The following is a 27,618-nucleotide window of genomic DNA, read 5'->3' on the forward strand; positions in this document are numbered from 1 at the left end:
ACCTTTGCCCCAACCAAAAACCTATAACTAAATAAACTAAACTATCTTATATGGTACCAGCTTCAACTGGTGCCATATCTGTCAGTGACAAAAGATAGTAGATAGCCAATACTGAGAGATCCTAATCCAGGGGAGATATTCTATATAACTTCCTTGATATATTGTTCTTCTAGAATCAGCAGCATCTGCTGATCTCGGGAACATCATTACCTGTTCATGATAAAATCTCCTGTCTTCACCTTAAAGCACAACTAAATTCACTTCCCCTCACTCCTCCTCCAGTGCTTACATCATAACCCAGTCCTTTTCTAGGTCCAGGATCTTTGACCAGGCTGTCTAATAATCCCAACATTCAGGAATGCTGGGATCATACACTTGCACATGCACAGCTCAAAATACATTTTACAGGTGAATATTTGTTTTTGCAATAAAAAGTCTATTTGCTTGCAATTTTTGGATTCTCGGGTTTAGTTCCACTTTGAAGAATAAGGGTACCATTATGGAGTCATTAAACACAAACTATACACTGAATGCTGGATATGTGCTTAATAATTCCTTGCATCTGTCACAGCCAAACACATCAATTTGGATAGAAATACAGGTAGTTAGGTAAGGTAACAGCCTTGCATAGTTGACATACTGGCGAGAGAGAGTTGTGGTATTCCCAAGACAGAAAGTTAATGAATTAATGATTTTTTCCTAATGGTTTTCTGAGCAGCCAATTAGTACAACCCAATTTGCATGCAGCACATTCTGATGTAAATGTATTAGTTTAAAATTACATTTATATTGTACTACCAGTTGCAATTTGAATTAGTTAATTCTTTACTTCAAAGGTACTGTTGGCCATTAAAATACAGAGATTTTTGTCTAAACTTGTTTTAGATAATTTGGTATGTTGGTACGTCACATACTGTAATGTAAATACTGATAACAGATTTATTGGAATTATCCCCCATCCTAGTGTGTGCTTCTTCCCCAATCTCTTAGATTGTAACCTCTTTGGGGCAGGGTCCTCTCCTCCTCCTGTTTCACTGTCTGTATCTGTCTGTCATTTGAAACCCCTATTTATGTATAACGCTGCTTAGTGTGTTGGTGCTATATAAATAGTGTTTAATTTTATGATTAATATTTTGCTCTTTAGTTCTATCAGTGAAACTACAGAAAGCTCTGAGTGGGAAAGCCCTGATTTCAGCAGATGTGTTCTTCTTGAGCCACTTCCTCATTCTTTTGAGGATCTTGATAGCGTTGCTGTAACACCAGGTGATACAAAAGTGCTCATTACTAATTATCTTTATTTTCAGGGAACTTTTTTTTGATGACGTGTATTGGGGGATGTATGGGGAGAATGTAGGTTTGGCAGTGGGGAGTAGTATTGGTGGAATATCTCAGTGTTCGATTAGACGGCTATTTGATCGAATAAGTCGATATTGTTCGGGCGATCTAACGTCGAATTTGAACACCATTAAGTCAATAGGGGGAAAACTCAGGTTATTTTTTGGGACTGTGTACAACTGCAAGAGCAATCAGGGGGCTGACATGTCCGCTCCCCTGATTGCTCTTGCAGCCCTAGCGGAACTGTAGTATGTGTTCTTGGATAGAGATTCTCTATCCAAGAACACAGGAGTCCCACGGCTGCATTCATTCATGAGCGAAGCCATGGGACTCCTGTGTTCTTGGATAGAGAATCTCTATCCAAGAACACATACTACAGCTTCAGGATGATTGAGCTGTCATCAGGGTTTACCTTTCCTTAGCCAATCACAGAGCACTAGAGGTGATGAATGGGGAGACTTGTCCTCATTTAACCCCTAGTGCCAGGGGATCCCACACTGACAGGAGGATTCCCACGGCTGTGCTCATAAATGAATGCAGCCATGGGAATCATCCTGTCATTGTGGGATAACCTGTAAAAAAATAAAAGTTAGTTACACAAATCACACACATTCAGTAAGTCACTTTACCATTAAAGCCTCATCTTATTCTTTACACATATTTTTACACACAAATTTGCAAAGTCGAATCCTGTGTTTTTCACGTCGGGTCTATGTTAAGGAAAGGCTAAACATTTTAGGTGAAATTCAAGTACATATAAAAAAATGAGTTCAGCCTCCTTCATTTTATTGTATAGCATCACTGAGAGTGTGAGGGGCAGTAATATTTGTCAGACAGGCTATGATGCATGTATGCTGACAGGTAACAAGCTAAAAACAGCTTGCATTCCTTATAGTGACATCTTCATTATTAGGCTTGTTAAATTCAATGCCGGATCAGCTGTTGGGAAGTTAGTTTCCATTGACAACACATCTCTAGTACTACATATTCCAAGATTCTGTTACACACACATGGGTTAGAGGCAGGCTCTTGGAAGGAAGCTGCAATCTTTTGGGGTTTTGTTGACAGATAAAATTCAATTTCTAGTAGATCCATAGATATTGTTTTGTATTTGCAACAGTTTTTTTGAACTATTTCACTTTAATACAAATCATATATTTAAAAAAAAACTAATGTTCATGCCTCTCTTTTTGTTGTAGAAAATGCCAAATATTTGGCAGAACGCATCTTAAACATGACAAACAATGCATCATCCTTGCCAGAAAAAGATATAAGAATCATTCTTAGCAAAATCTCTGAAATAATTGCAATGGGAGATATTGATCTAGAAAATGCTAAGATTCAGCTTAATGTTTTAAATGATATCTTGGTCAAAGCAAACCAACATCTGCCAATATTCACAAACCAGTGAGTATACTGTTTTATTATGTGTTTTGTGAAGGGAAACAAAAAGTGACCTAAAACTAATCATTGATTAAATGTGAGATCCGTATGTCTACATTGTGTGCTTCATTCAGAATCTCTTCTTTTGTAGCCACCCTTTGTTCTTTAGGGAGCTGAGACTACAAGTGTAAACATGTGCATTTATGATACACAATGCAAGGAATCATGGGACTTGTAGTTTTGTTATAGACAGGAAGCTGACTTGGCAGCCGCTCTGCTGCCAAAAATAGTGAAAACCATCAACAGCCTTTACAAAGATGGACTGTATAAATAAACACTTCAAAGTTGGAATACAAACATTTCAGCTCTGTATTTAGTAATTATTAACAAAATTGAACTTTTCTAAATGCATATAGAGCAAAGACTTGATTGTTATCACTCACTCGCAATCCCCTGTATACCATCTCCGAAGGAGAAGGAATGGAGATCACAAATGCCCCATGCAAACAATAAGCTGATGAGGAACAAGCTGATAGGAAGTGAGTAGGGAGATGTTCTCATCAGTTAACTGCTGCTTCTTCACTATCCAGTCTCAGGCAGAGGAACAGATTGTATCATAGTTACATAATAGGTCAGTTACATTATTTCAACAAATGGGGAAATGAATATACTAGAAACCAGCATATTCCAGATAGAACCATGTATGCATTGTTGATCTAGAGGAAGCTAAAAAAAACTCTTTATAAAATACAATGGGTCTGATTTATTAAAGCTCTCCAAGGCTGGAGAGAATACCCTTTTCATCAGTGAAGCTGGGTGATCCAGCAAACCTGGAATCATTATGGTCGAGGATTTAAAACATTTTCTAGCAAATAGCCAATGATTTTGAATGAATCCATTCCATGTTTGCTGGATCACCCAGCTCCACTGATGAAAGTATATCCTCTCCAGCCTTGAGGAGCTTTAATAAATCAGGCCCATTGTATTTCCCATATGTAACAGAGGAAGCAATGGCATTCTCCTGGGTGTGCTGTGTGGTGGGGCAGTATAAACCCCAGGAATAAATAAATAGCAGTAAAAATCATTTGGCAGTAAAAAGCTTCCTTTTATGTATGTAATATGTATATTTATTTGTTTGACTAGAGGGTAGCTGACAGTAAACAGTGACTTATTATAAAGTTAATTAACCAACAGGTACTTTCCTTTATTTAAATACCTGTTCATATTTCAGTTCTTCATTGTTTTCCTTCCAAGGATTCTGAACATTACAGAGGAAATTGGATTTAAAATAAATTTTACTGGGGACAGTGCAAATGTCACTTCCAATTCAATGGCTGTACTGGTAACGAAAGTTAACTTCAGTGTATTTGAAGACTTTTATTTCATTGTAAAATCTTATCTGCAAGGAGACAACTTAGAGGTATGATTGCTGTTTTCTTGATCTCCAATAAGCACAGACTGATGGTGTGCAAATAACATCTTTACAATCTTTATAATTTGATTCCACTTACCACACTCCTACCTGCCAATCTGTTTACAATATGTTTTTAAATTCTATAGCAACACATTCATTCTATGGCAGGGAAAAGAAGATTATGGCAGGGCCTGGGAGACTATGTACCATTCTAGATGCAGAATGAGCCGCGTCGTGAGCCCAACTTTTATAGCCAGATGCAGCCAACTGCACTGTATGGAGCTGGTGGAGAGGTGCAATACATCCAGCCCCACTGCTTACCATTGTTCTTAACGAAAGGGACAGCTACAGAAAGGGACTGCTCTCCATATCACAGTTGACAAAATATGATAGAAGCACAATCATGGGCGAGAATCCAAATATTTCCACTTCTTTATAGTCTATTTGAAAGAAACAAACCAACACACTTGGCTTGATTTACGGGACATTGGGATTTACCAGGACACCCTCCATCAAGGCTCAATATACAGTAAACAATAGACTAAAGTAATCTTTGACTCAAAAAGGTCAGACTCACACTCCAATTTTAACCATTTTCTAGTTTGGCTTCAATTTTCATTAGTCCAAATGCATTGCAAAGAAGATGATAATGTAATCAACCTCCAAAATATGACATCTGGTTTCTTTGATAAAATAGAAATATTCATATTTTCCACCATTGGTGTGGTGCTCATAGTCTACTCTGTCTGAGGATTTCTGTCAATGTCTTTCTGTGTGACACATGTTGATGTACTGTCTAAGTATCAGCAATCATAGCACTAATAACTACAAGCCATATTTTCTTTTCCAAGTTTTATTATGTGCCCAGGTTAGTGTTGGATCTAACCAACAATATACACAGATGTCTCTAAAAGTCATTTCTTCCTACAGATCTCACTGGAAAATCCTCCAACAGACAATATTGTTGCCTCCATATATCTGCCAGAAGCAATACGAGACCAAACTGGATTTGTGGCTTCTAAAGTGCAGTTCAACTTTTTAGGAAGTTTATCACTTTTCGAGGTACATTTGCAAAACTTTTTTGTTCAGTGGGGCTTAAAATGTTAAGTGTCTATCTATCTATCTATCTATCTATCTATCTATCTATCTATCTATCTATCTTAATAATATATTCATCATTTTGTAGGATCCCACCATAAATCATTACGTATTAAACAGCTATGTCATCAGTGCCACTGTAGAAGGAGTTAACATCCAGTCATTAGACCAGCCAGTGAAAATCAAGCTACAAAATTTTCGAAGCAATGAGGTAAATTATATTTTTTATATTTCTAAACTTCAAAGTTACAACAAATTAGAGGTCAATGTGTGTTTCCATTCATTTTTAGCATAGAAAAAGGTTAAAACCCCGGGATTTGCTTTTCCTTCATCCGAAGGATGCAACAGGCAATAGAAGGAAATCTCTTCGAAGTGAACAACATTTTAATATCTCACAAAGTTGTCCCAGAGAAAGACCAGTTCATTTCCCTTGCTTATTGCTGGGATGATGATTGAAATTGTTGAATTTTCCCTCACTTTTTCTTGGTGACCTCAGGACAAATAAAAGGAGTGAATCTCCCGAGTGGGTTGATACAGGGTTAAACGCTTACCTAATTTATCCCAAAGTTAAAAAAAAGTGTTGAAGTGTTTACATACACTTCAAGCACTAATTTCTATAATTCTCATGGATATGTGCTTTATCTCTACCTAAAGAAAAAGTATACCCAAAACTACCCAAAACAAAACCGCTCACACTTACCTTCAATCTAGCAGAGCATTTCATCCATTAGGAGGTTTCTTCCATCGGGTCCCATGTCGTTTAGGTATCTGTCTTTAGGCCGCGCACCAGGCGCCGCCATCTTCGCCTCTTCTTCCATGTTCTTCTTCCAACGTTACCCGAGGCAGGCGCGAGATCAGGTGACGTATATTGGGTAAAAAACTTTTTCCCTTTTAATGAAAGGGCTGCTTCTGCGCATGCTTGAGATGCCCAGGCATGCTCAGAATAAGCAGCCAAGAGCCTCCCAGGATGTGTGACGTAGGTATCCCAGGAGGCTCTGCGCTCCCATTCATTCTTGATCGCCTAGGTAATCAAGAATTAAGGGGGGTGGTGCTGCACCAATTCAAACAAACAGAATTTTTACTTTTAAAAAAAAGGGTTGTCTACCCTAGTATGTAAAGTGAAAATTCTGAGTTTAGGTACGCTGGAGTTAGCAGTGTTTCCTAGTTCTTTGTCAATTACGGACACAAAAACACAATGTAGGTCAGGAAAATCGGAACTGCATGTGATGCTCAATGTCTCTGCACGATTCTGTGCCAGGTATCAAGAATTCCTAGCACAGAATCTTGGAGAGGTCAGCAATGCCAGCTTCATTTTTTCTCAGGGCAGGTTAACATTATAGCCTTTAGTGCAGAACTAGAATTAGAAAAAAGTGCAAGTAGGCATTCTTTTGATTACGTTCACCCGACCTCACTCTACTGTTGGTGCTCCCATCCTTACTCGGTCTTCTTTTGGATCTTGTGTCATCTTGATTGGCCCGGCTGAAATTATGCAACTCCTGCACATGCAAATGCGAATATTTAATTCCTGACAGCTAGGGGTATACTTGGAAATCTGGCATCGTACACTGAGTTCACATGCACTGCTCACCTGCAACATTAAACCTGCCTGCTCACAATTTTTCCAATTCTAATGTATAGTTCTGCTTAAGAAAACAGAATGAAAAATTATATTTTTGTACTTGCAAAGCTCTCTGCTCCAACCCTGCTAACTTTTAGTCCTTTAAAGTACTTAATTTTATGCTTCTTTAGGACTTGAATCCAGTAAAATGTGTATTTTGGGACCCTGCTAAAAATGGTAAGTGAAATTTTTTTTTGTATATTCTGGACGTCCCAGCATGTGACCAGCAACTACCCTCTGGTCTATGGGGCAGATATGGATAGTCACCAAAAGCAATGCTCCTGACAGGCAAGCATCCAATAGATAATTATCAAACACTTTGACCATGGGATTACTGGAGAAGGAATTCCCCTTTCTACTGCTGTCATTTACCGCTCACAATATAATAAAAGTAACAGGTAAAAATGTTTCACCTACACCGGAACTAGAGTAAAGAAATGTACTGGTGCTAGATGTGCATCACCTGTGACCAATATTTTTCACCATCTGCACAGCAGTCACCCCATGACCTTTACTGCTCCCTCTCCCTGATCACTAAACAACGAACCGCTGTTATTTTCTGCTGGGGAGGATGCAGCAGGGTGGCTCTCACTTATTTCCCCCGTATAAAACAGTGCTGGGTATAGAGATCATTGCTGGAAATGGCAGCAGCTGAGGATGAATGAATGTGTACCCTCTGATGGACCTAAAGTAAACATTTTTTAACCAATTCTCATCAAGGGTTGCCTTGACTAGTATGTTTTATTTAAAAAAATCATAACCTATGGAATCTATTAGTATACTTTTAATGTTTCACATGTCTCCTATAATAATTGGGCAGTGTACCTGTTACCAGAAAGAGTTCTACAGAAAAGTCCAATGCTTAATTGAATATAAATGTCCCTATGCAATGTACAGTGCTGTGTAATATGTTGGCACTGTTTAATACTATTAATATTATTATTAATAATAATATTAATAATAATTATATTATGTATAACTTACTAACAAGCTATATATGCTACAAATCAAAAACAATAGGGAAGCAAAAACTGCAAAAATTCCTATTAACCTTTTATTTAATATTGGATCAGTTAAAGCCTAACTACAGTTTTGTATCAAATAGAAAAGTTGGAGCTCTTTTTAGTTTTTTATTGCTTTCTATCACCCTGTTACAATTTCCCCTCATTTCCAGGACAGGAAGTGGTAGAAATATATTTCTAACAGGCACACAGACAGGCTGCTTTCTATCACCCTGTTACAATTTCCCCTCATTTCCAGGACAGGAAGTGGTAGAAATATATTTCTAACAGGCGCACAGACAGGCTGCTTTGGTAAATACATCTGCAAAAATGGGTGGGAAAAAATAAAAATGTTACCCAGAACAATTATGAAATATAAGGTTACATGAGCTTTTCTACATGTTGTGCAATTTTCCTGAATGATCATTATTCATCCAGTTGCTTTGATACTACCTGTTGTTTTGTGCCTGAAATATGAATGTAGTGTGGAATGACTCTCTAAGAGATGCAAAATGTATATATTACAATGAGAAACTTTGATCTACATGTGTTACAGGATTTATGGTATTGCTGTTCATACATAATAGACAGTGAACTGCTCATAGGATGATTGTGTCCTTGTTTCCTGATGCAGGTAATACAGGTGGATGGAATGAATCTGGCTGTTCGGAAGAATATAAAGATGCTGAGTATACTTTGTGTACCTGCTCCCACCTTACTCACTTTGGGGTTCTTCTTGTAAGTAAACACAAGTGTTTGGTTTTTGTAACATGTTTTACAGGCTGATTTAATCACTGGATGGATGGATTTTTAAACCCATGAACAAACAGTTTATGTATGGTGACCTATTGGCATGTTGGCATCTAAGGTTCTGATATACAGTAACTTTGAGAAGGCAGAAGTGAGATATTCTCACTAGAAAGCCATTCTTTCTTGCAATTACAGACCTTAATAGTGATGCCATGTTCACCACTGGTAAATAAGAATGAAATCATTACATTTATATGTTATGGTATAGACAGGTGGGAGAGGGCAGAAAAACAAAAAAAATGCGCACCACCGCGGCTACATACGAGATAGGGACTGTATGTTTGTTCTTAAGTTGAATTTGTATGTAAGTCGGAACAGGTACATAATTTTAATAAATCCAATCAGGACAGATGTTTGTCTCAACATATTATTAGGCAGCTTGGTGTCAGTTACTGTAAAAAATCCTGTAATACTGTAAAAAAAACTTTATGGAGCTTAGACATTCCTTTACTTCTGGAGCAAGCTTTGCTTTGATATGCAAAAAGAAACAACTGCAGGGTTCATCTTGGTCATAAAAGAGTTACAAGATGTTGCAGAAGAGCTTTACCCCCTAGGATCACCCACAACCCCAGCTGTGTTTAGCAAAAGATTTCTTTTGCAAGTCAGGCAAACCGCCCCCCCCCCATGAAGCCTCCGTCCTGCACACGAGCGAGCAGGGAAGTCCCGTTCGTATCTAGGTTTGTCAGATGTCCTTAACCCGGGGACTACCTATACTATCTACATTAGAGTCCCTCTGACTTAAAAGCATTCATTTGGGATTTATCCACCAGTGACCACTTAAAATAAAATTTTTAGTTGATATATACCCCGCATTGCCCAGGTTCTTCCATGATAGTCTTAAGTTACCGATCTTGGAGAACTTTAATAAATCAAGCCTATCTCGTCTGTGTGTCAGGGGTGTGTCAATATGAGGACTGAATAGAAAGAAATACAAATCATTTAGCAGGCCACACTACCCTCATGAGTGTTTTGCACTATATTTGGGCCCATTTATAAAACCAAAATCTATATAAAGATAGATAAAAATTATGCTAACAAATTCTATATTTCAGTGTTATTTTATATGCTTATGCCAGTTAGACAATAAAAACTGACCACGGACATTTGATTACTTCCATTATTTTAAATGAAGTTGCAATGAGAAATGATACAAATGCATTTTAGTGATCTGAAAATGACCTCTAGTGGTACAAAATGAGACTTTGCAGTATGGACTTAGTAACTTATCTCAGAGATACGGTCCTTTTGTTAGAAAAAATATACCAATGTGAAAAATTGGAGATAGGCGTTATAATTTCTCTTTACTTTTTTAGGATTTATCAAGGACAGGTTTAAACCCATTGGATAGTTACATCATGAGCCTGCTGACCTATGTGGGATGTGGTATCACCACCCTCTTTCTTGGAGTCACTCTTGTGACTTATGGAATGTTTAGGTGAGTCTTGTTTCATTAGAATATATTAAATATAAGTATTACACATTTTAACATTTTCTCATATTAATGTTTCCCTGATAATAGCAATGGCTTGTGATTTTGTATCTCGCCTGTCTCTATCTCTTAAGGGGTGTTTTTCAGTACAACTTTTCATACAAGTTGGGTTTCTCACATTTTCAGATTTTATCATACAACTTTAAATATCTAGTCTGGTTTCTTTAGAGGATATGTGCCCTGTGTAAAGTGTGATCCTTCTGATTGACAATCTCTTCTTTATTTCAGAATTTTGGCTGTCTTGAATATCAAACAGGGTTAATTTACATTAGTAATTTGTCAAATGCAACGTGTGGCAATGCTCCACACATGCACTGGTATCATGGCACCCCATTTATTGTTATGGTACCTCAAATGCTCCATAGGGACAAGCTGAATGCAGAAATGTACAGCTGTATGCTTCCATGATTTAGTAAACATCATCAAGAAAATGTACTTTTACATCCAAGAAAAGGTGCCATGCTAAGTGCTGCACTTTTTTACCCTCATTAGGTTTGATTTATTAAATCTCTCCAAGCCTGGACAAGATACACTTTTATCAGTGAAGCTGGGTGATCCAACAACCCTGAAATGGATCTAGTCCAGTATTGAAAACTTTTGCTAACAAATAGCAAATGACTTTGAAGAAATCCATTCCAGGTTTGTTGGATCCCCCAGCTTTACTGGTGAAATGTATCTTCTCCAGCCTTAGAGAGCTTTAATAAATCAGGCTCAGAGAGTTCTATTAGACTGTTGCAGTTTCAAGTTCCCAAACCAAAGTGCATATCTATAAAGCATGTAGTGGTGGTTTAAAAATGTGCAGATTTATTTTTGTTTTATAAAACACTATTATACTGTCTATAATGTATTTGATATTTTTAGACTTTCTTTATAAGAAAGTATATATAGGTAGTGCAAAAATTGTTGATAGGCAAAGTGCAGTAATGTATAGGGTCAAATTAGTTGTTTGCAATATGGTAACACGCAAGGTAATGCACAAAAATCATTCCCCTATTGTAATAAGGTAACACACCTAGGCAAAACATGCAATCTTATGGTAATGCACAGTACTTAAATGTGTTAGAAAAAAAGCGTCTTGTGCTTTGTATATTGGGATGCCTTGTGTTCAAAGAGGTTGCCCTAATGCATGCATACTATGTCAAAGTTAAGCTTTGCAACATCCAGATCACTGGAAGAAGATTTATAATTGCTTTCTGTTCTGTATTGCACATTATTAAGGCCACAATGTGTTCAAAGATGTCTCATAAAACTAAATTTACCTTTCAGGCAGCTAAGAAGAGATTACCCCACCAAAATACTAATGAATCTGACATTTTCTCTGCTGATGCTGAATCTGATTTTTTTGATCAACAATTGGTTATCATCATTCAAAATCCATGGTCTTTGTGTCTCTGTCGGTGTTGTTCTACATTATTTTCTTCTGACCTCCTTTACGTGGATGGGACTAGAAGCCGTACATATGTATTTTGCATTCGTCAAGGTTTTCAATTCCTATATTCATAAATACATATTAAAATTATGCATTGCTGGCTGGGGTAAGTTCACAATACAATTATTTATGTAGCTTTCCTTTGTGTAGCTTGTCATTGCAATGGGCAGTAAACCACAGTGTCGGGATGGGGGCCCCCAAGTTAGTTCCGCACAGGGACCCAGTATTGGCTGTGTCTGCCACTGCACCCCACAATAGTACTACAATAGTATATGCAACAAATACCTGTTGATGAAGTCAGAGCCAGCCTGTTTCTAGTCCACACATCCAGCATTATCCCAATGACAGTAATTAAGCTTCCTTAGGACTACATGATGATTAGTCTTTTGGTTCTGAAAATGAAAGAAAAGGGGTGTCTGAGTAGTTTGGCATAAGAAAACTTGGCCTGGGATGACAACCTTCCCAAAAATGCTGTGTGTTGTCAGCACACAATAGGACTTAATGTCTGCTGATACTGAAGGAATGCAGTTACTGTGGGGCCATCCATGTGCCTTCTCACTCACTGAACTTAGCTGCCAGTGCTTACCCAACCCTCGCTTCTCTAGGGAGCTGTGCCTTTAGCCCAGTTGTTGTTTGGTAAGTGTTTGAAGCCACCTAGGGTTAAAACATGCAGAAAGCCTCAAAGTAACATGTGGGCAGATGCCAAGTAGCTATGTTCATTTCTGGCAGAGCCACATTTTTTTTCTTTAATTGCAGAGTGTTTAAAGGGATAAAACATGAACAAATGTGTTATTGTAGGTATACATATTACAGAGATATACTGTATATTTTTAATTTGTAATATTATTATTTTTTTATTTTGCTCTGACATTGACTTTAAATAAGTAATTTAACAACAGCCTCTTTGTATTACTGGCTAAACATCAGGCCGTGCAAATTATTTCTCCAATCTTGAATCATGAGTAAACCTAATATTTTCTAAATATTAGCCATTAACTTGCATACTTGATCAGGAGGAATTAAGGCCTCCTTCAGGCATGTGGTCTAAAACCGCATGGTTAGCTGCTTCCAGATGCCCATAGATGCACTGGGGAACAGTTTTTAGAGTCAACCGTAAACAGTATTTGACGAACACTTTTTAGTACAGTAATGGTGTTCACTGCACTAAAAGGGATTATGGGCTTTCTCCAGTCCTATAGCTACAACTGCAACACTAAAGGGCAGCCAGAATGCTGCAAACCACTGAAACCACAACTGCTTACAAACACATACCCAAAATGGTTCCCAACCACTCTGATACAGTTGAACAGGTGCCGTTGAGAGCTCAGTTGAGCGTGCAGTAAACTATATGCATGTTTTCTGTGAGTCTAAATCTAGGCTACTCCTTATTTTCCCTTATTAATTAATTGTTACCTGCAGAAATGTCATCCACAGTGTGCACAACCAAGCCACCAAATCACCAAGCCCACTATCCAGGGAAGATGTGCTCTTTTTTTTTGTATTATTAAGGCTCTAAAGTAGAACATTTTTCTACTATTCTACTTTCACTGTTTATGGGTCATAATTACCATTTTAGGATTTCAAATTCATTTAAAAATAAATCTGCTCATTTTAACTCAATGAACTGTTTTTTTCTGATAGGAATACCAACGGTTATAGTTGCAATCGTACTGAGTATAAATGTTGATTTTTATGGAGATGTATACACCCTTGAACGATACAAGAGTCCTACTGATGAATCTTTGTGAGTAACTTATTTTACTACCAATGCTTATGTCTGTATTTCAAAATCCTCCCTTAATTTTTCTCCAATTTTTGGGTGGCTGTGCTGCTTTGCAAGGTCCCATGAAGCCCTGCCATATCTACCCTCTGGAGCCAACCTTTCCCCCACAACTACTGCCTAACAATATTTCTCACACCAACCATGTTTCTAGGCTTAAATTCATTATTAAGATTATTAATAAAAAGTTATTGTGGTAGCATTTAGTAGCCCATGCATTGTGCAATTGTCTTTTTTTAACATATGGAGCTAACTACAGAATTGCAAGACATATTGCTTCAAGCTCCAGTGACAGTCTCCCTCTTGAAGCTTAGCTCATGTCACTTGAACCCACTTCCTCTGAGCCTAGAATAACCTTATTCGACCTTTAAACTGCTGAAGAACCCATACATTTTTCAGGACTCAGGAAACCTCTGCTAAAACCGTATTATTGGGTGGTCAGTGGCAAAAAGCTATTTGTATTGGTGGCCAATGAAAAGAATGTCCTCCTTGAAGTAGTGGCTAGAATAGCATCTAAATAAACAACTAAAAACACAAATAAAGTTCTGAAGCTGGCTCTACCAAGTGGTGTTGGTCCCAGAGCTATGCAGACATCATTAAATGGGTAGTCAATCAGCCATATTATGAGGAACCCTGGCTGAGAATGGTGGGGTTACATCACCTTATCAGTGACAGTACAATGAGGTGCAAGAACACGGATGAGACTTTCTACTATCTACTCCAGCATGTTTAAAGCGGAACTAAACCTGGGATTACTCACGTATCCCTAATAAATCCCACAGTGCCCCCATATTCTTTCTTTACATCTTGAAAATGACCTTTAGCCACTTTGATTGGCCATGCCGGTATGACCTAACTCCCGCAGAGGAGCCCTTCCCTTCCACATGCCGGGTTTCCCATGTGTAGCTCAGCAAAATTTGATAGTTGGGCAGCGATCAGGCAGGTAAGAGCAGTTATTGGAGAAGGGACATCGCCTGTCTCTTTCTACAATAACCACCTAAAGGAATATGAGGGCATTGTGCACAATAATAGAGCAAATATCCCCTCCATCTTCATCATGCAGGTGATTACAGGTGCTGATATTATGCTAAATTTAAAGCTTACCTTAACTCAGAACTTTTTTTTAACAAGAATCAAAAATTAATAGGAGCGCAGAGCTTTCCGCGATACATTCATCACACATCCCGGAAGGCTCTTGGCTGCTCTTGGCCATTTCATCAATAGAAAAAAAGTTGCTGATCTCACATGCATGCGCAGTGAGATTGGCAAGTTTTTCCCAATCTATGTCACCTGATCTCACGCCTGCGCAGTGCTAGATGGGGGTGATGAAAGAAAAAGAAAGCAGAAGAAGAGAGGACTTCCCCGCACTCCCTCACTGGGACAAAGACAGATACCGGGATGACGCAGGACCCGATAGAAAAAACCTCCTGACGGATAGACTGATCTGCGGGATTGAAGGTAAGTGTGATTTTTTTGTTTTGGGTTAACTTCCGCTTTAGGTACCACTAGCAGTGTGTGAAAATGTATTTGTTTTACATGCATTAATTATTACTTAACTGCAAGAAATCTTCATGGAATATTCAGTTCACAGATTTAGGTTAACCCTAACTCTTTTTGGCTAAGTAATGTGTATGTATAGTGATTTCAGTGCTTATGAGAATGCTCCTATCTTCTGTTCTCTCCAGAAGGTCCACAGGAAATTCTTGCTTTATGTGCTGTTCTAGGAAGAAAATTCACACAGGTGGAAATAAAAAAATTTGACACATTACATATTACTTATTCTGTCTTTTTTTGCAGCTGCTGGATCATGAGCAATAAAGTTTTTTATGTGACAGTCGTGGCTTATTTCTGTATTACATTCCTGATCAATATAAGCATGTTTATTGTTGTGCTTCTTCAAATTAAGTCACTGAAGGCTACAAAGATCAGGGATTGGAAGTCCCTTTTCCTCCATGACATTAAAAGCACTCTCAGCCTCGCTTTCTTGCTTGGATTAACCTGGGGCTTTGCCTTCTTTGCATGGGATTCTGTTCAAGTTGCCTTCATGTATCTTTTTACTATTTTTAATACCTTACAGGGTAAGTACCAAGTTTCCACAGTACAATGAGTGCTATTTGCATCCATTTTATAGGGTTACATAATATACTATATATATATATATATATATATATGTATTTTTAAACATTTATATATATATATAAATTTTATATAAGTGTAAAGTTAACCCTTTAGTGCATCAGACTATTAAGGGCCAATATATATTGGCTAGGGGATATCTGTAGGCACTCTTTGCTATGTAATACACTACTAGTCCACACCTCTACCTGTACAACCTGTTCATAAAATGTAGGCGACATTCTCTTCCTAGTGTTTAGGGGGATGCTATATCTCACACAAGTACATAAGGAGGAATTTAAAATAAGTTGTATATGATCACCTGGACTTTTAAAATGTTATTATTCACGAGAGGCTTGATGTGTTTTGCTTTGTGTTAGCTATGCTAAAAATCAAGATAATTATGAAGTAAGAATGGGTACAAATATAGACTTAAATTAAAAGAAAACTAGTCTGTCTGTATTTTTTGTGGAAGGGAACAGCATAATGGTAATAATCCTAAATGTGTGATAATGTAAAAAAAAACTTATTTCTATTTATAATATATAGTTATGTGTACATTATGACAGCCATATTTGTTCATCATTACATGCTGGCTCTGCTTACCATTTTTTTCCTTGCTTATCCTCCTACCAGATATTAAAAAATAAATGATTTACAATTCTTAATTATATGAAATACTAACAATTTTCTTGAGAGCCAGAGACGTGAACTAGATTGAGCTTAAATTCTATTGTATTCGTAATACTGACCCTATTATATCATGCATAAAGTCAGTTTTATTAGTAGGCACTCTTCAATTTGTGTTTTCCTGCAAGTATGTAAATTATTTATAGTTAATGAATGGAATACCCTATATACAAAAAATTATTTTCTTTTTCATCTGATATTTTTCTTTTTCTAATCAGTAGTGGAAACATGGCTAGTGGTTGCTTCAGGGAACACATTTACTTACTTATCCATTTTATACAAATGAGGTTAGGATTGCAGTAATAAAAAAATCACTTCCTTTGCTGAGGGAATTATTTGAATCAGATATGAGCTACTAAAGCTGCTCCTTGCATTTGGTAATTAAAATACATCTATTTTTGCAGAACTATTTGTTATGTAGGTTGAACACAAGAAGTTTCATTTTAATACAAGCTGTATATACATATATATATGGTTATATTTTTTTTTTGTTTTTTTTTAGGATTTTTTATTTTTGTGTTTCACTGTCTGATTAAGGAGAATGTAAGAAAGCACTGGCGGATGTACCTGTGCTGCGGAAAGTGCCGACTTGACAATTATTCAGGTAGCATCTTATTCTGTTATTGTTATTCAGGTAGCATCTTATTCTGTTTAATTATGTTACAATACACCTCTATCAGCTTTGTAAAACCAATGCAGTTATAGAAAACAATCACGTGTATCATGCTTTCTAGAGCTTGATGCTACATGTTGTTGATTGCTTCTTGACTGTGTGAGACAGTGACTGTAAAAGTAGTAGAAAATCGTTATATTTCGCCTAGGTTTCTTTGATATACAATGTACTAGGCTACAGGAAGTGGATATCTCAACTAGGAATTGCTGGGTGACATATCAGGAATCCAGGAAAGATGTGTTGCCTTAGCAAAACATTGTTTGCTGAGGACTGTTTTGCTGAGGACTTTGGTAAATGGTGTTGTCGAGTCTGGATTTTTATGGAATGATGAGCAGGCTAGTATTGGGGTTCCTCATTCCCTTCCTGTCCAAAACAGGTTTCCTATATAGCTCTCAGCCAGGTGATGGAGATCAGCTCATTTCTGGGCTATAAAGGTCTGCACTATGAGCATGTGTGGAGGGACTGGTTGAACAGACTGTCTTTCACCATTGCGGCTGAAGTCTACTAAAATGGCAAAAAGGACACTGTAAGTTTTTTTTGAGTTGTGTCGTGTGGTTGGTAGTAGTTAGCCCCGCGTATAGAAAGGGTGATCTTGTGTTTAATTAGTGCTCAACTGGGCAGAAATTTATTTTGTGTTTGTGCCTTTATGTAAAGGCGTTATTTTTTGCTTGTTGATGAAAACAGGCAATTCCCTGTGTGAACTGTGCCCGTGTCACTGTCTCTGACTGCTGTGCCTACCGCTATTGAGCTGAACCCCCACAACTGGTAAAAGAGTAAACTTTTTGATGTGCTGGTCATGTGATATCCACAAGATGCATTCCCTTATCACTGGTTTAATGCAGCTTTGTGTTAACATCAGAGGCAGTAAAGGAAAGATAACATGAAAATATAAGCTATTCTTTATGTTGTGGAAAGCTACATAAATATCATCTTTATAATAACACTGTTACACAGAAAAAACAGAATATGTAGAACAAACAATAATATTTACCAACTCTGGTATACTGTATAGTCATATAGAGGTCAATCACCTGACTCCAGGGATGTAGTCATAAAAAGAGAAGAGGGGGCATGGTACTATCCATGTCGAGCGCGCATGCGCATCATTGTTATGTAAACATGCCTGCCCCCACTATACCCCTGCCTATATGTCACTCAAAGGGGAAGAAACTTCCCCCCTGAGTGAAGTCATAATACCAGAACCCGCCCGGTGGCCGGGTTGTGTTCGAAGAGACAATCCGCTCACTGCCCTGAGCCTGCAATTCCATATTGGAGACATGGTCTGTGGCTCTGGCCGGTTTGCCCCCTCTTCTCCTGACCCCACGGGGGGAGGGGGGGGGTGGACCGGTCAGAGCCACGGACCACCAAAGAATTGTTTCCAAAATAAGAGTGGGCCCATTCCTGAAATAAATTGGGTGCGGCATTCCCACCCGTACCCGCCCCACTACACCCCTGCCTGACTTCTCTTATCTCTAGATTAGGAGGATACTGACTAGATTTAATATAATATGCTAACAAGATTTGACATGATAACTGCACAAGGCACCCTGGGGCTGAGGATGGAGATGCTGAAAGAGACACCTAAAACTAGTTACTGGAAGAATTTGAAAAATTACCCTACTCTGCTAGGAGTTTGCTTTCTTTCTATAAAAAAGAATGAATGGAAGGTACTGTACACGCACCGCTCCAGTGCTTCTCAACTCCAGTCTTTCAGTAGCCCTAGTAGGTGAAACAGGTGACATACATGCAGTATAGATACAGAGTACTCAACCTGACTCACATAAGGTAAATATGACCTCTTGGGGGTACTTAAAGTATTGCTAAACGTCAAAAGTAAGAAATTGTGAGCAGGCAGGTCCAAGAATGCCCAACTGCATGGCTTTCCATTCCAGATCACCACACTAATGTACTGTAAGGTGTGGATATAGTAATTATAGCAGGGGTTCCCTGAAGACTTGTAAGTTATTGCAAGGGTTCCCCCGAGTTAAAAAAGTCCAAAAAGGCTGCCATAGAGTATTACATAAAATGTAAACATTTCCATGTGGGGAAAAAGTAATAGTTCACAAATCTGCTAATGTACAAATAAAAAGACTTAGAACCATTGATTGCTTTTCTCCTTATTGCCATAGAATACCTAGGTGAAGTACTTCCTTACAATTTTGGATCAAACAAAAATCACACGATAAACATTTCTACCAATATGGAAAACATAAAGAAGTAAAAATCCTAGTTATCTCTTCCATGACTCAAAACATGACTGAAACAAATGTGGCAGTTGTAATAATAAGATCCTTCTCATTCCAGAGCACTTCTGGATTATCAGATATTCTCACCAGTCTGTGGCGTCATTTGGAAGGAGGGGGCAGTTGGCTTCTTCCTCTTTTGGATCAGAAAAGAAAATGCTTTATATATTTTATTAGCACCTTAGTAATGATTAATGCTGGAAAAAACAATGTGATATGATGGGGTATTAAGTTTTATAAAGATGATTAATACTTTTATTCTAAGAGATACTTCATCACTTTGGCTCTGCAGTTATGTTATTGTGAAATTAAAATGCCATGTATTTTTCAAATAACAGGAGTCATTATTTTTAGAAAATTCTTCCGATTTTCCTTTTTTTGTTAAATGTGAGCCCACACAGCAGCTCTTGTTTAACAGCAGAATATGCAATGAAATATAAACCAACTACTTACATATAAACCTAAAACCTGATTTTTTTTGTTTATTTGTGTGTGTGTATGTGTTTATATATATGTACACAATGTGTATATATTTCTATACATATACACATACATGCGCAGTGATAACACCTATGTAGACATTATATTTTATATTGTAAGGGAAATATTCAGGAATATTAAAGGGAAATTGGGATTGAGAAGAGAGGTGTAGTAGTTATTATTAATAATACACCGTATTATTATAGCGCCAACATATTACGCAGCGCTGAACAAAGTCCATAGTCATGTTACTAACTCTCCCACAAAGAGGCTCACAATCTAATACTGTTTCTCAACCATAGTCAAATCTCTTAAATACAGTCTAAGGTCACTTTTTGGGGAAAGCCATTTAACCTAACTGCATGTCTTTGAAATGTGGGAGAAAACCCACGCAAAACTGGAGAGAACCTGCAAACTCCATGCAGATAGTGTCCTGCCCGTGCTATCCTCTGAGCCACACCGTGCTGCCCTCAGTTTGGTAGAGATTTGGTAATACTGGAGTGGAGTAGGCAAGCAAAAATACATTTTAAACATTCATAAACATACTTGTACAGTTTAGTACCCACATATGAGGTGAGAATCAGGTGCTACAACTATCTTAGTTTATGATGTTTTTTTGACTACTGGTCAAATATTTCTCCCAACAATCTGAGATAACCGATGCCTTTGCTCTGCCACACTTGTCAGTAACTGCAAGTGCCTATACTCAGTGGTCTTCATATCTCCTGATTATTTAAGCCTGTTCCTGGAAAATTACATTCATAATATGTTCCCATGAGTTACTTGTGTGTGGTTTCCTGTAGCAATGATAAACAGCTGTTATGTTAGTGAAGTGTGTGTGCCTTTTCTTTTTGGGGAGTATCCAATTTCCAGGATTTACCTGAAGGATAGGCTGAAAACATGCCTTCTAATACTAATTAGCTCTGAATTGGCAATTGAAACTCAGAAATGTATTTAATTAATAATATTAGCCAGTATTTATAAAGCGCCGACGCAGCGCTTCACAAAGTCTATAGTCATGTCACTAACTGTCCCTCAATGCGGCTCACAATCTAATGTCCCTACCTCAGTCATATGTCTTTAATACAGCCTAAGGCCAGTTGGGGGAGGCCAAATAACCTGATTACATGTTTTTGGAATGTGGGAGAAAATAAGCCACTGAGTACATGGTACATTACAATTGTTATAAAATCATTTGTACATCAGAAACACTAAACCATGATATTTTCTTTTTCCAGACTGGAGCAGATTGAGCAATGCAGACACAAAATATAATGGCCGCATACACCAGTCACCCTCTGATTCCTATCAGTCAACAAGATCAAACAACACAGCCTCCACTAATTCGTCCAGTCTGTCAGGCTTCTCTAAAGAAGGCTATTCTGGGTGGACCTATGGGAATGGTGAGTGGACAGAATGATTTGTTATTCTGAGCCTGATCATGTTTATTGATCAATGAAACATATGGTATATTCGGATTTCACCCTCTCCTTTATTATTTTGCTAGCAACTATGGCTGAACAATTCCATGTGAAGCATTTGAATGATGAAGTATTTTATCTTAAATTTGCACAGTCAGGTTGTATTGTAAAATCAAATTGGCTAACTAGCAATAATTAGTCACATTCAACTGGGCTTGTGATGTTAAACTAAAGCCACTTTTTTATCTTGATAAGTATTAGAAAAAACCTCCTGCATTTATATCCACATCGGTAGGATAGATGCCTGTTTTAACATCTCTACCATCTACAACAGTTTTTTCTTAACCGGGGTTCCTCCAGAAGTTGGTAGGGGTTTCTTGAGCAATGAGCAGTTTGTGACTCTCAAGTTAGTTTAACTGAAACCAATTATCTTTTTGGCTATCTGTGTGGATGAGATTCTTCCACTGGCCAGCAATGTAGGAGTGATTCTTCCTACTGACCCCCATACTAATGTACTGTGAGTTATGGATATAGTAATTATAGTAGGGTTTCCCTGAAGACCTATAAGGTATTTTTTAAGGGGTTCCCTGTGTTAAAAAATAAGGTCAAGAAACACTGCTCTACAACAATGCACACCTTCCGCCATGTGAACCTTATGGATTACACCTTTGAGGACTTTCTTACACCAGGGACCGGTTTATGCAACTAGAACAGAATTGTTCCTATCTTGTTCTTGGAAAATCAGGATCTGCCTTGTCTCATATCATAGTGACTGGATTAAAGTGTTTATCGTACCTGTAAGGATAGAAATACTGAAGTATTTTCTAGTCATTGAATGCGAAGAAGTGGCTAGGACAATTTACAAAACCTCTTGAACATTCCAAGTCTTTAGCTAGCACTACTATGGCCTAGATGAATGGGAATCATCAGAGACAGAATTGTTGTTAAATTCTGGTAATTTTTCATGTGAAATATACAGTTTGATTTATTTTGCGTAATGTAGTTCTGGGATTTAGTTAATTATGTTCCTACAACATTCAGGATAATTCTGCAAAATCTAGTGTGTAAATTGGTGAAATAAATGGTGACATGTTGTAGTAGAACAATATAAATGGGCCTCCCAGCTGCCTTACATACATACTGTATGGTTTACATCTTGTGGATTGAGGGAGGCAGAAAAGTTTTTGGGCCCATACTGGCTCTCAACACCCCTGGTGAAGGATGCGTAGGCACTGTTACTCTGTTATTATTTGTACAATTACCTTACCAAAGAAATCTAAGTGTAATTTTTAATTCCTATATAGGATGAGTCAAAACTGTAACTTAAAATATTGTTTGCTTTTGTGTAGGTGGAGCAATATTCATCAACTCATCAGCTCATGCAGCGCCTTTAAATCGAGTACCAACCTATCCCGACTCCAGGAGAACATTGTCATTCTTGGATTTTAGCACACAGTGAACAGAACTGAAATAATTTGTTTAAAAATACTAATGTTTTCTTTGCTAAAACACAGTAAGTAATATCTGGTTTAAAAAGTACACCCAGTACGTTCTTGCCTAAAATAAGGTATTCTGAAGGTAATAAGGTATTCAAGTCAGAAGGATAGGGATAATTGTGTACCTGGTGAAGATAATATAACATTTAGAGGTAATGCTACAAATCAGAGACAGAGAACATTGTTTAGATTAAGCACAGAAGTGAAAATTAAATCCCCCCCAAAAGATGTATGGTGATCACTCTGTATGTGCCAACTTGACTGTATACTGCTGTCATTATTGGTCCACAAGAATATTTTTCTAATGCCCAAGGAGAAATAGGAATACAACAATACTTTTCTATTTCCTGATCCACCCATTAGCATTTTTAGTGATCTTCTCTTTCCTTTGCAGATGGCACCTATATTTTAAGAGGAGGGGCATGGTGGTAAAAATATTTATGGATCATGGTTATCCACAGCACCTTGCAATATAAATACCAAAGTAATGTCTGAAAGGATTGTCTTAAATTCTTGGTTGGACAGATGTGTTCAACATCAGTCAATAAGTTATGTACAGGTATATAAGTAGCTCTGGTATGTTTGTTATTGCTATATCTGTCTCACTTTTTACCCAATTTAATTCCTCGTTTTAGTCCAAAAAGAAAAAAAAAGGCTTAAGTTTTATGTTTGAAATGCATACCAAACAATTATTTAGGAACTGAACTAAGAGCTACTGTACACATACTTCATATCAGCTTAAGTATTGTATATTCCTTCTTATTGGTTAAAGTGAATGGAAGAAAAATGCAAAGAAATACACATGGTAAATGCATCTCAAGTACACCTTAAACACCCATGTACACAATTCTTTAAAAATTGCCGCATAGGAAATTGTTAACAAAGATAATAACCTGAAAATTGCATTTATTTGTTGATTATGAGTACAAAATGGCACTGTTTCACATTAATCTATATGTACTAGTGTTTGGCCGTGCGGTATTTTGGTGTCAGGACTTCACATTACACTTGTGTCAAAGACTGCAATCTGAAGAGGTCCGATATCATTTTAATAAAGCAATTTTTAGAGTCTTGTAAATTACAGGAAATTTATATAAATAATATATAATATTCTATATAAATAATAAATAATTCCTCTGGTATTTATGATGTGAACCTTTTTTAGTACTATGTAGGATCCTGGGGGTATTTAGTATTAGCACTTTTAATGACTTTCACATTCCACTAGCAGTAAAGAGTTTGGCACAAGTTACAAGTTAAGGAGAAGATGCCAAATTCTCTCTCATCCGGCAAAATATATTCAAAGCTACAAATAAACCTTTAATAGATTTCAAAAAAGAAGCATTCTCAAGTTCTGCTGCCATGACAACGTATCCAATTACCCATCAGTAACATTTGCTTGTTACTACACCGAAGCTACTGTCACACTGCCAGATCTTCCTGGGGACATCTGATCTGGGGGGAGCTGAAACTAGTGGAAAACATTGCGACATCCCAACTGTCATTGTCAACCCACAGAGAATTTAAAAGTCAATAATTATGTGAGGGTTTTTGCTTTTATAATAAATGTGAGGTATATTTAATTCACATTATTTACAGATTGTCCCATAAATGCATACATCTTCACGAAGCACAGTGTATGACTTTACGCAAAGTGTTGTATCTCGGGTGGTAACCAATTAAATAAGGGTAAAATTTGATATAGGTACTTCATCCCCACAGGTACTACAGGTAGGAGTGGGATGGCAGCTATTGGACACGGGTTTGGTAAGACAGAGCTGGAGAGAAGTTAGGTATTGCAGCAAACTGCTTTTTTTAAAATTATGGGGCCAACTCATTTAATTGTTTTCCAAAGCTAATGTTGGACTATATTAATTTACACATTAAACAGAAACATGGTTGACCTTTATTGGCTACATTTTGTTGATCTATTCACTGCTCTTTTTTAAGAATTTAAAGATTTAAAGATTCAACCTTTTATTTTACAGCCTATTATAATTTTTGGATGATGGTGAGATCTATTTACTTGAGTTACTAAAGTCTACATGCATGCTGGCATGGTGGACATGCTGTATGTGGTAAAGCACATTATAATGCATGGTAATGGGAATTACAACAGTGTGCTATGTATTCAACCAAAAACATACAGGACCAACAATGACGACAAATACATGCATGTCACAACACATGTAATAAAATGAAGATGAAAGGCCAAACCTAATGTTGCGTTCCTTGACCAGTCAACAAAGGTGCACATGAAAACACATGCAGTAGTGTTAAGGAATCCTTATAATAGAAAGGAGAGCAGCCACATTTGCAGTGTAACTTTTTTTTGTGGAGTGTGGGATTAGTGTCAGTAACCATAGTGGTCAAGTTTTGCTACCAACATAGAGGGCTCTAACTATAAAACAGGGAATCTGACGTTTCCTAACATTTCCTGGTGGGACCATATAGACTACACCCTAGTATTTCTTAGAGCAGCAATTATATTGTCCTATTCCTCCACTGATGTATACAATTCTTTTTAAACCTAGTTTCCCCCTGAAACCATAGGGACTTTTCGAACAATCCAAAACTTTAAATCACTGTAATAATAATACAAATGTACTATTTTATTTACATCAATAAAAACAATTACAAAAACAGTTGTGCAGCACAGTAATAATAAATTAATCAGCAACAATCTCATGGGATGTTTATTCCGGAGATTCCAATGCTTCTGGATGTATCAATAAATTCTGTTCTAATCACAATGATATATAGTCTTTAATATCTCCCAGAAGCTGATAAAATTTGCGCGTTTCACAGCAACATCACGCTGCTTTTTAAAGAGATATAGGAGCCATATATTTTTATTGAGTCAAAAGAACCATTTTTTTCCAAGTGAGCCCTTCATGACACCTCCAGCAACCTCTCTTTTAAGTTCTACTTGCCAGTTCTCATAGTAATGATTCAGGGATGGGACAGTATATTGCAGGAAAAGTTTTTAAAGAAATGGAAAACTCTTCTGTCGCAACCATTTAAACATAATTTCAAGAGATAATGTCATTGTGCATTGTCCTTGTACAGCCACATTCTAATACAATATACTGTCCCATCCCTGGATTGTCCAAAAAATCCCTATGGTTTCAGGGGGACACTATAATTAAAAAGAAATCCTGGGTATGGGCAGTCCTCCCATGAGCAGTGTACAGGGAAATGACTCTTAAGGTATTTCATGGCGTATATATTTCTCCACACCACACCTATCTTATGGGCTATAGCACTACTTCCCACTGTGTTAAATCTACACAGGAGCAGGCAGATTTGTATCATGCTTTTTGGGATTTACCTAACATAAAACAGTTCTAGTGGCTAGTGGTACCTCTCATCTAAGTAGTTATGCTCCTTATTCCCTGAATGGGCAATCCTAGAAACACTCACCCTGCATGGGTGCAAGTGTATAACTAGGAGAAGCCACATAATCTCCCTTATGGTCAAAAAAACGATTCTGCACAAATGGTTACACTCCGATCCGCCTACTCTAGGACTTTTTAAAGAGAAACTGGCCCATGTGTTCAGTATGGCATGGATAGCGTATTCTTTAGACAAGGAGGTCAAGGTTCCAAAATTCTTTGAGGTATGGGAATCCTTTAAAGAGACTCTATCCTACTCCATACAACAACAGAAAATGTGAACTTTTGAACATACATCATGGTATATTCCAAGAATGATTGCTAATGATCCCCCAGTTATCCTGGAGGCTGATGATAAATGACGTCTCTTATTTTACTGTGTAAACGCTCCCATTGGTTCAACAATAATTATATTGTTTTCTTTGTTTTGTTGGATTAAGTGTAAACACCTTTTTTCTGTAGGTTGTTTGTTCATTCTGCCTATTCAAGTTACTGTACAGTAATTGTGTGTATCATTGATCTAGTACATATCCTTGAATAAAGATTATTTTACAAAAAAAAGAATTCCCTGATGGGGATCAATTACTGCCATTGCAGCAAATGGACCTGGAATATTCTTACTAGGGAATGTTTGAGGGTATGTCGGATTCCCTGCTTTATAAATAGAACCCATGGAGATATATGAGATCAAGTCCGAGAGATCTTAAATTATATGGTGACTTTTTTCATCATGCTCCAACTATCTTTAACAACTGCTTCTGAGTAAACGGACAATTACTTTATTTATTTATTTTTTTTTGGTCAGCTTTGTCTTTGAATTGGGCATAGGAAAGCATTTAGAACAAACAATTTATATGCTAAAATAAAATTTCATTTACTAAATAAGCAATAGTATCCAACTGTAATTATTGTATCTATTTTTGTTGGAGTTTTTTTTAATTATTTAACTTGAAAACTGGCGAGAAAAGAAATATTTCTATTGCTTGATACTTCTTGTACATCTCCTGCAAATAATATTGAATATTGAAATGAATATTCCGTTAATATGGAAGACAAAAACAAAAAAAAATTGTTCTGTATACTGTTCTAATACTCTTTGGTGGTAAACTAACATGCTTAATTTTCAATGGGTAAGCTTACCGTTCTCTCCATTAAGGCAAAAGTAAAAAACTAGGTCATGCTATCATAACAGCTGTCTTCATGAGTCTTTATCTTGCTTTGAATGCACTGGTTGGCAAGGAAATTATTAATCCAAATCAAAATTTTATTCACTACAGTGGCGTCTTTTGGCAAATGTTCCAGGTCTGGGACCTATGATTGTTAAAGCCGGTATCATGGGATGACGTTACTGCTGCCCAATGCATAATGTAATTTTTACTGACCCAAAAAACTGCTCAGCAAAGAACAGCCCCTCTACTAGCTGGAGATTGCTGTGAATATCTAGTGCCAAACATGTCCTGAATATGGCAACACAGTTGTCATGACTGGGCTTCAGAGGACACCTTCAATCAGATATGTTTAGATATATTAAGAATAGGTAATTGTTTATTAAGTATCAATAAATGTGTCTACATTTTAACCCATCTGTACCTCTTCTTCTTATACCTAAAAAAGCTTCTTATACTTGTTGAAACTCCAGGACAAGCATTCCAGGTTTGCTGGATCACCCAGCTTCACTGATAAAAGTATATTCCCCCCAGCCTTGGAGAGCTTTAATAAATCTGGCCCACTGAAATCACTCCATATTT

General features: G+C 37.2%; 1 protein-coding gene and 1 long non-coding RNA gene across 3 annotated transcripts in view; one reads left to right on the forward strand and one right to left on the reverse strand.

Annotated features, from left to right (window-relative positions):
- Window positions 1–23,617, forward strand: part of ADGRG4 (adhesion G protein-coupled receptor G4) — a 56,410-nt gene extending 32,793 nt beyond the window's left edge. The window contains exons 6-19 of the mRNA XM_072431713.1: window positions 1,145–1,263; window positions 2,535–2,742; window positions 3,973–4,138; window positions 5,063–5,194; window positions 5,319–5,441; window positions 6,980–7,025; window positions 8,484–8,587; window positions 9,973–10,094; window positions 11,415–11,683; window positions 13,219–13,321; window positions 15,155–15,435; window positions 16,665–16,766; window positions 20,797–20,961; window positions 22,329–23,617. Of these exons, the coding sequence (XP_072287814.1) occupies window positions 1,145–1,263; window positions 2,535–2,742; window positions 3,973–4,138; window positions 5,063–5,194; window positions 5,319–5,441; window positions 6,980–7,025; window positions 8,484–8,587; window positions 9,973–10,094; window positions 11,415–11,683; window positions 13,219–13,321; window positions 15,155–15,435; window positions 16,665–16,766; window positions 20,797–20,961; window positions 22,329–22,438 (2,050 nt within the window). The 3' untranslated portion in view covers window positions 22,439–23,617. The remainder of the gene's footprint in view (window positions 1–1,144; window positions 1,264–2,534; window positions 2,743–3,972; window positions 4,139–5,062; window positions 5,195–5,318; window positions 5,442–6,979; window positions 7,026–8,483; window positions 8,588–9,972; window positions 10,095–11,414; window positions 11,684–13,218; window positions 13,322–15,154; window positions 15,436–16,664; window positions 16,767–20,796; window positions 20,962–22,328) is intronic.
- The window catches only part of LOC140344527 (uncharacterized), a 70,395-nt gene that overhangs the window by 20,363 nt on the left and 22,414 nt on the right, over window positions 1–27,618 (reverse strand). Inside the window, exons 3-4 of one of the 2 annotated variants that reach the window (XR_011923582.1) lie at window positions 11,863–11,969; window positions 11,408–11,639 (exon numbers count right to left, since the gene is read on the reverse strand). This is a non-coding gene — a long non-coding RNA (uncharacterized lncRNA). The remainder of the gene's footprint in view (window positions 1–11,407; window positions 11,640–11,862; window positions 11,970–27,618) is intronic. The other variant, XR_011923581.1, reaches the window with a different exon arrangement.

The sequence above is a fragment of the Pyxicephalus adspersus genome, chromosome Z (genome assembly GCF_032062135.1).
Source record: "Pyxicephalus adspersus chromosome Z, UCB_Pads_2.0, whole genome shotgun sequence".
NCBI classification, from domain to species: Eukaryota; Metazoa; Chordata; class Amphibia; order Anura; family Pyxicephalidae; genus Pyxicephalus; species Pyxicephalus adspersus.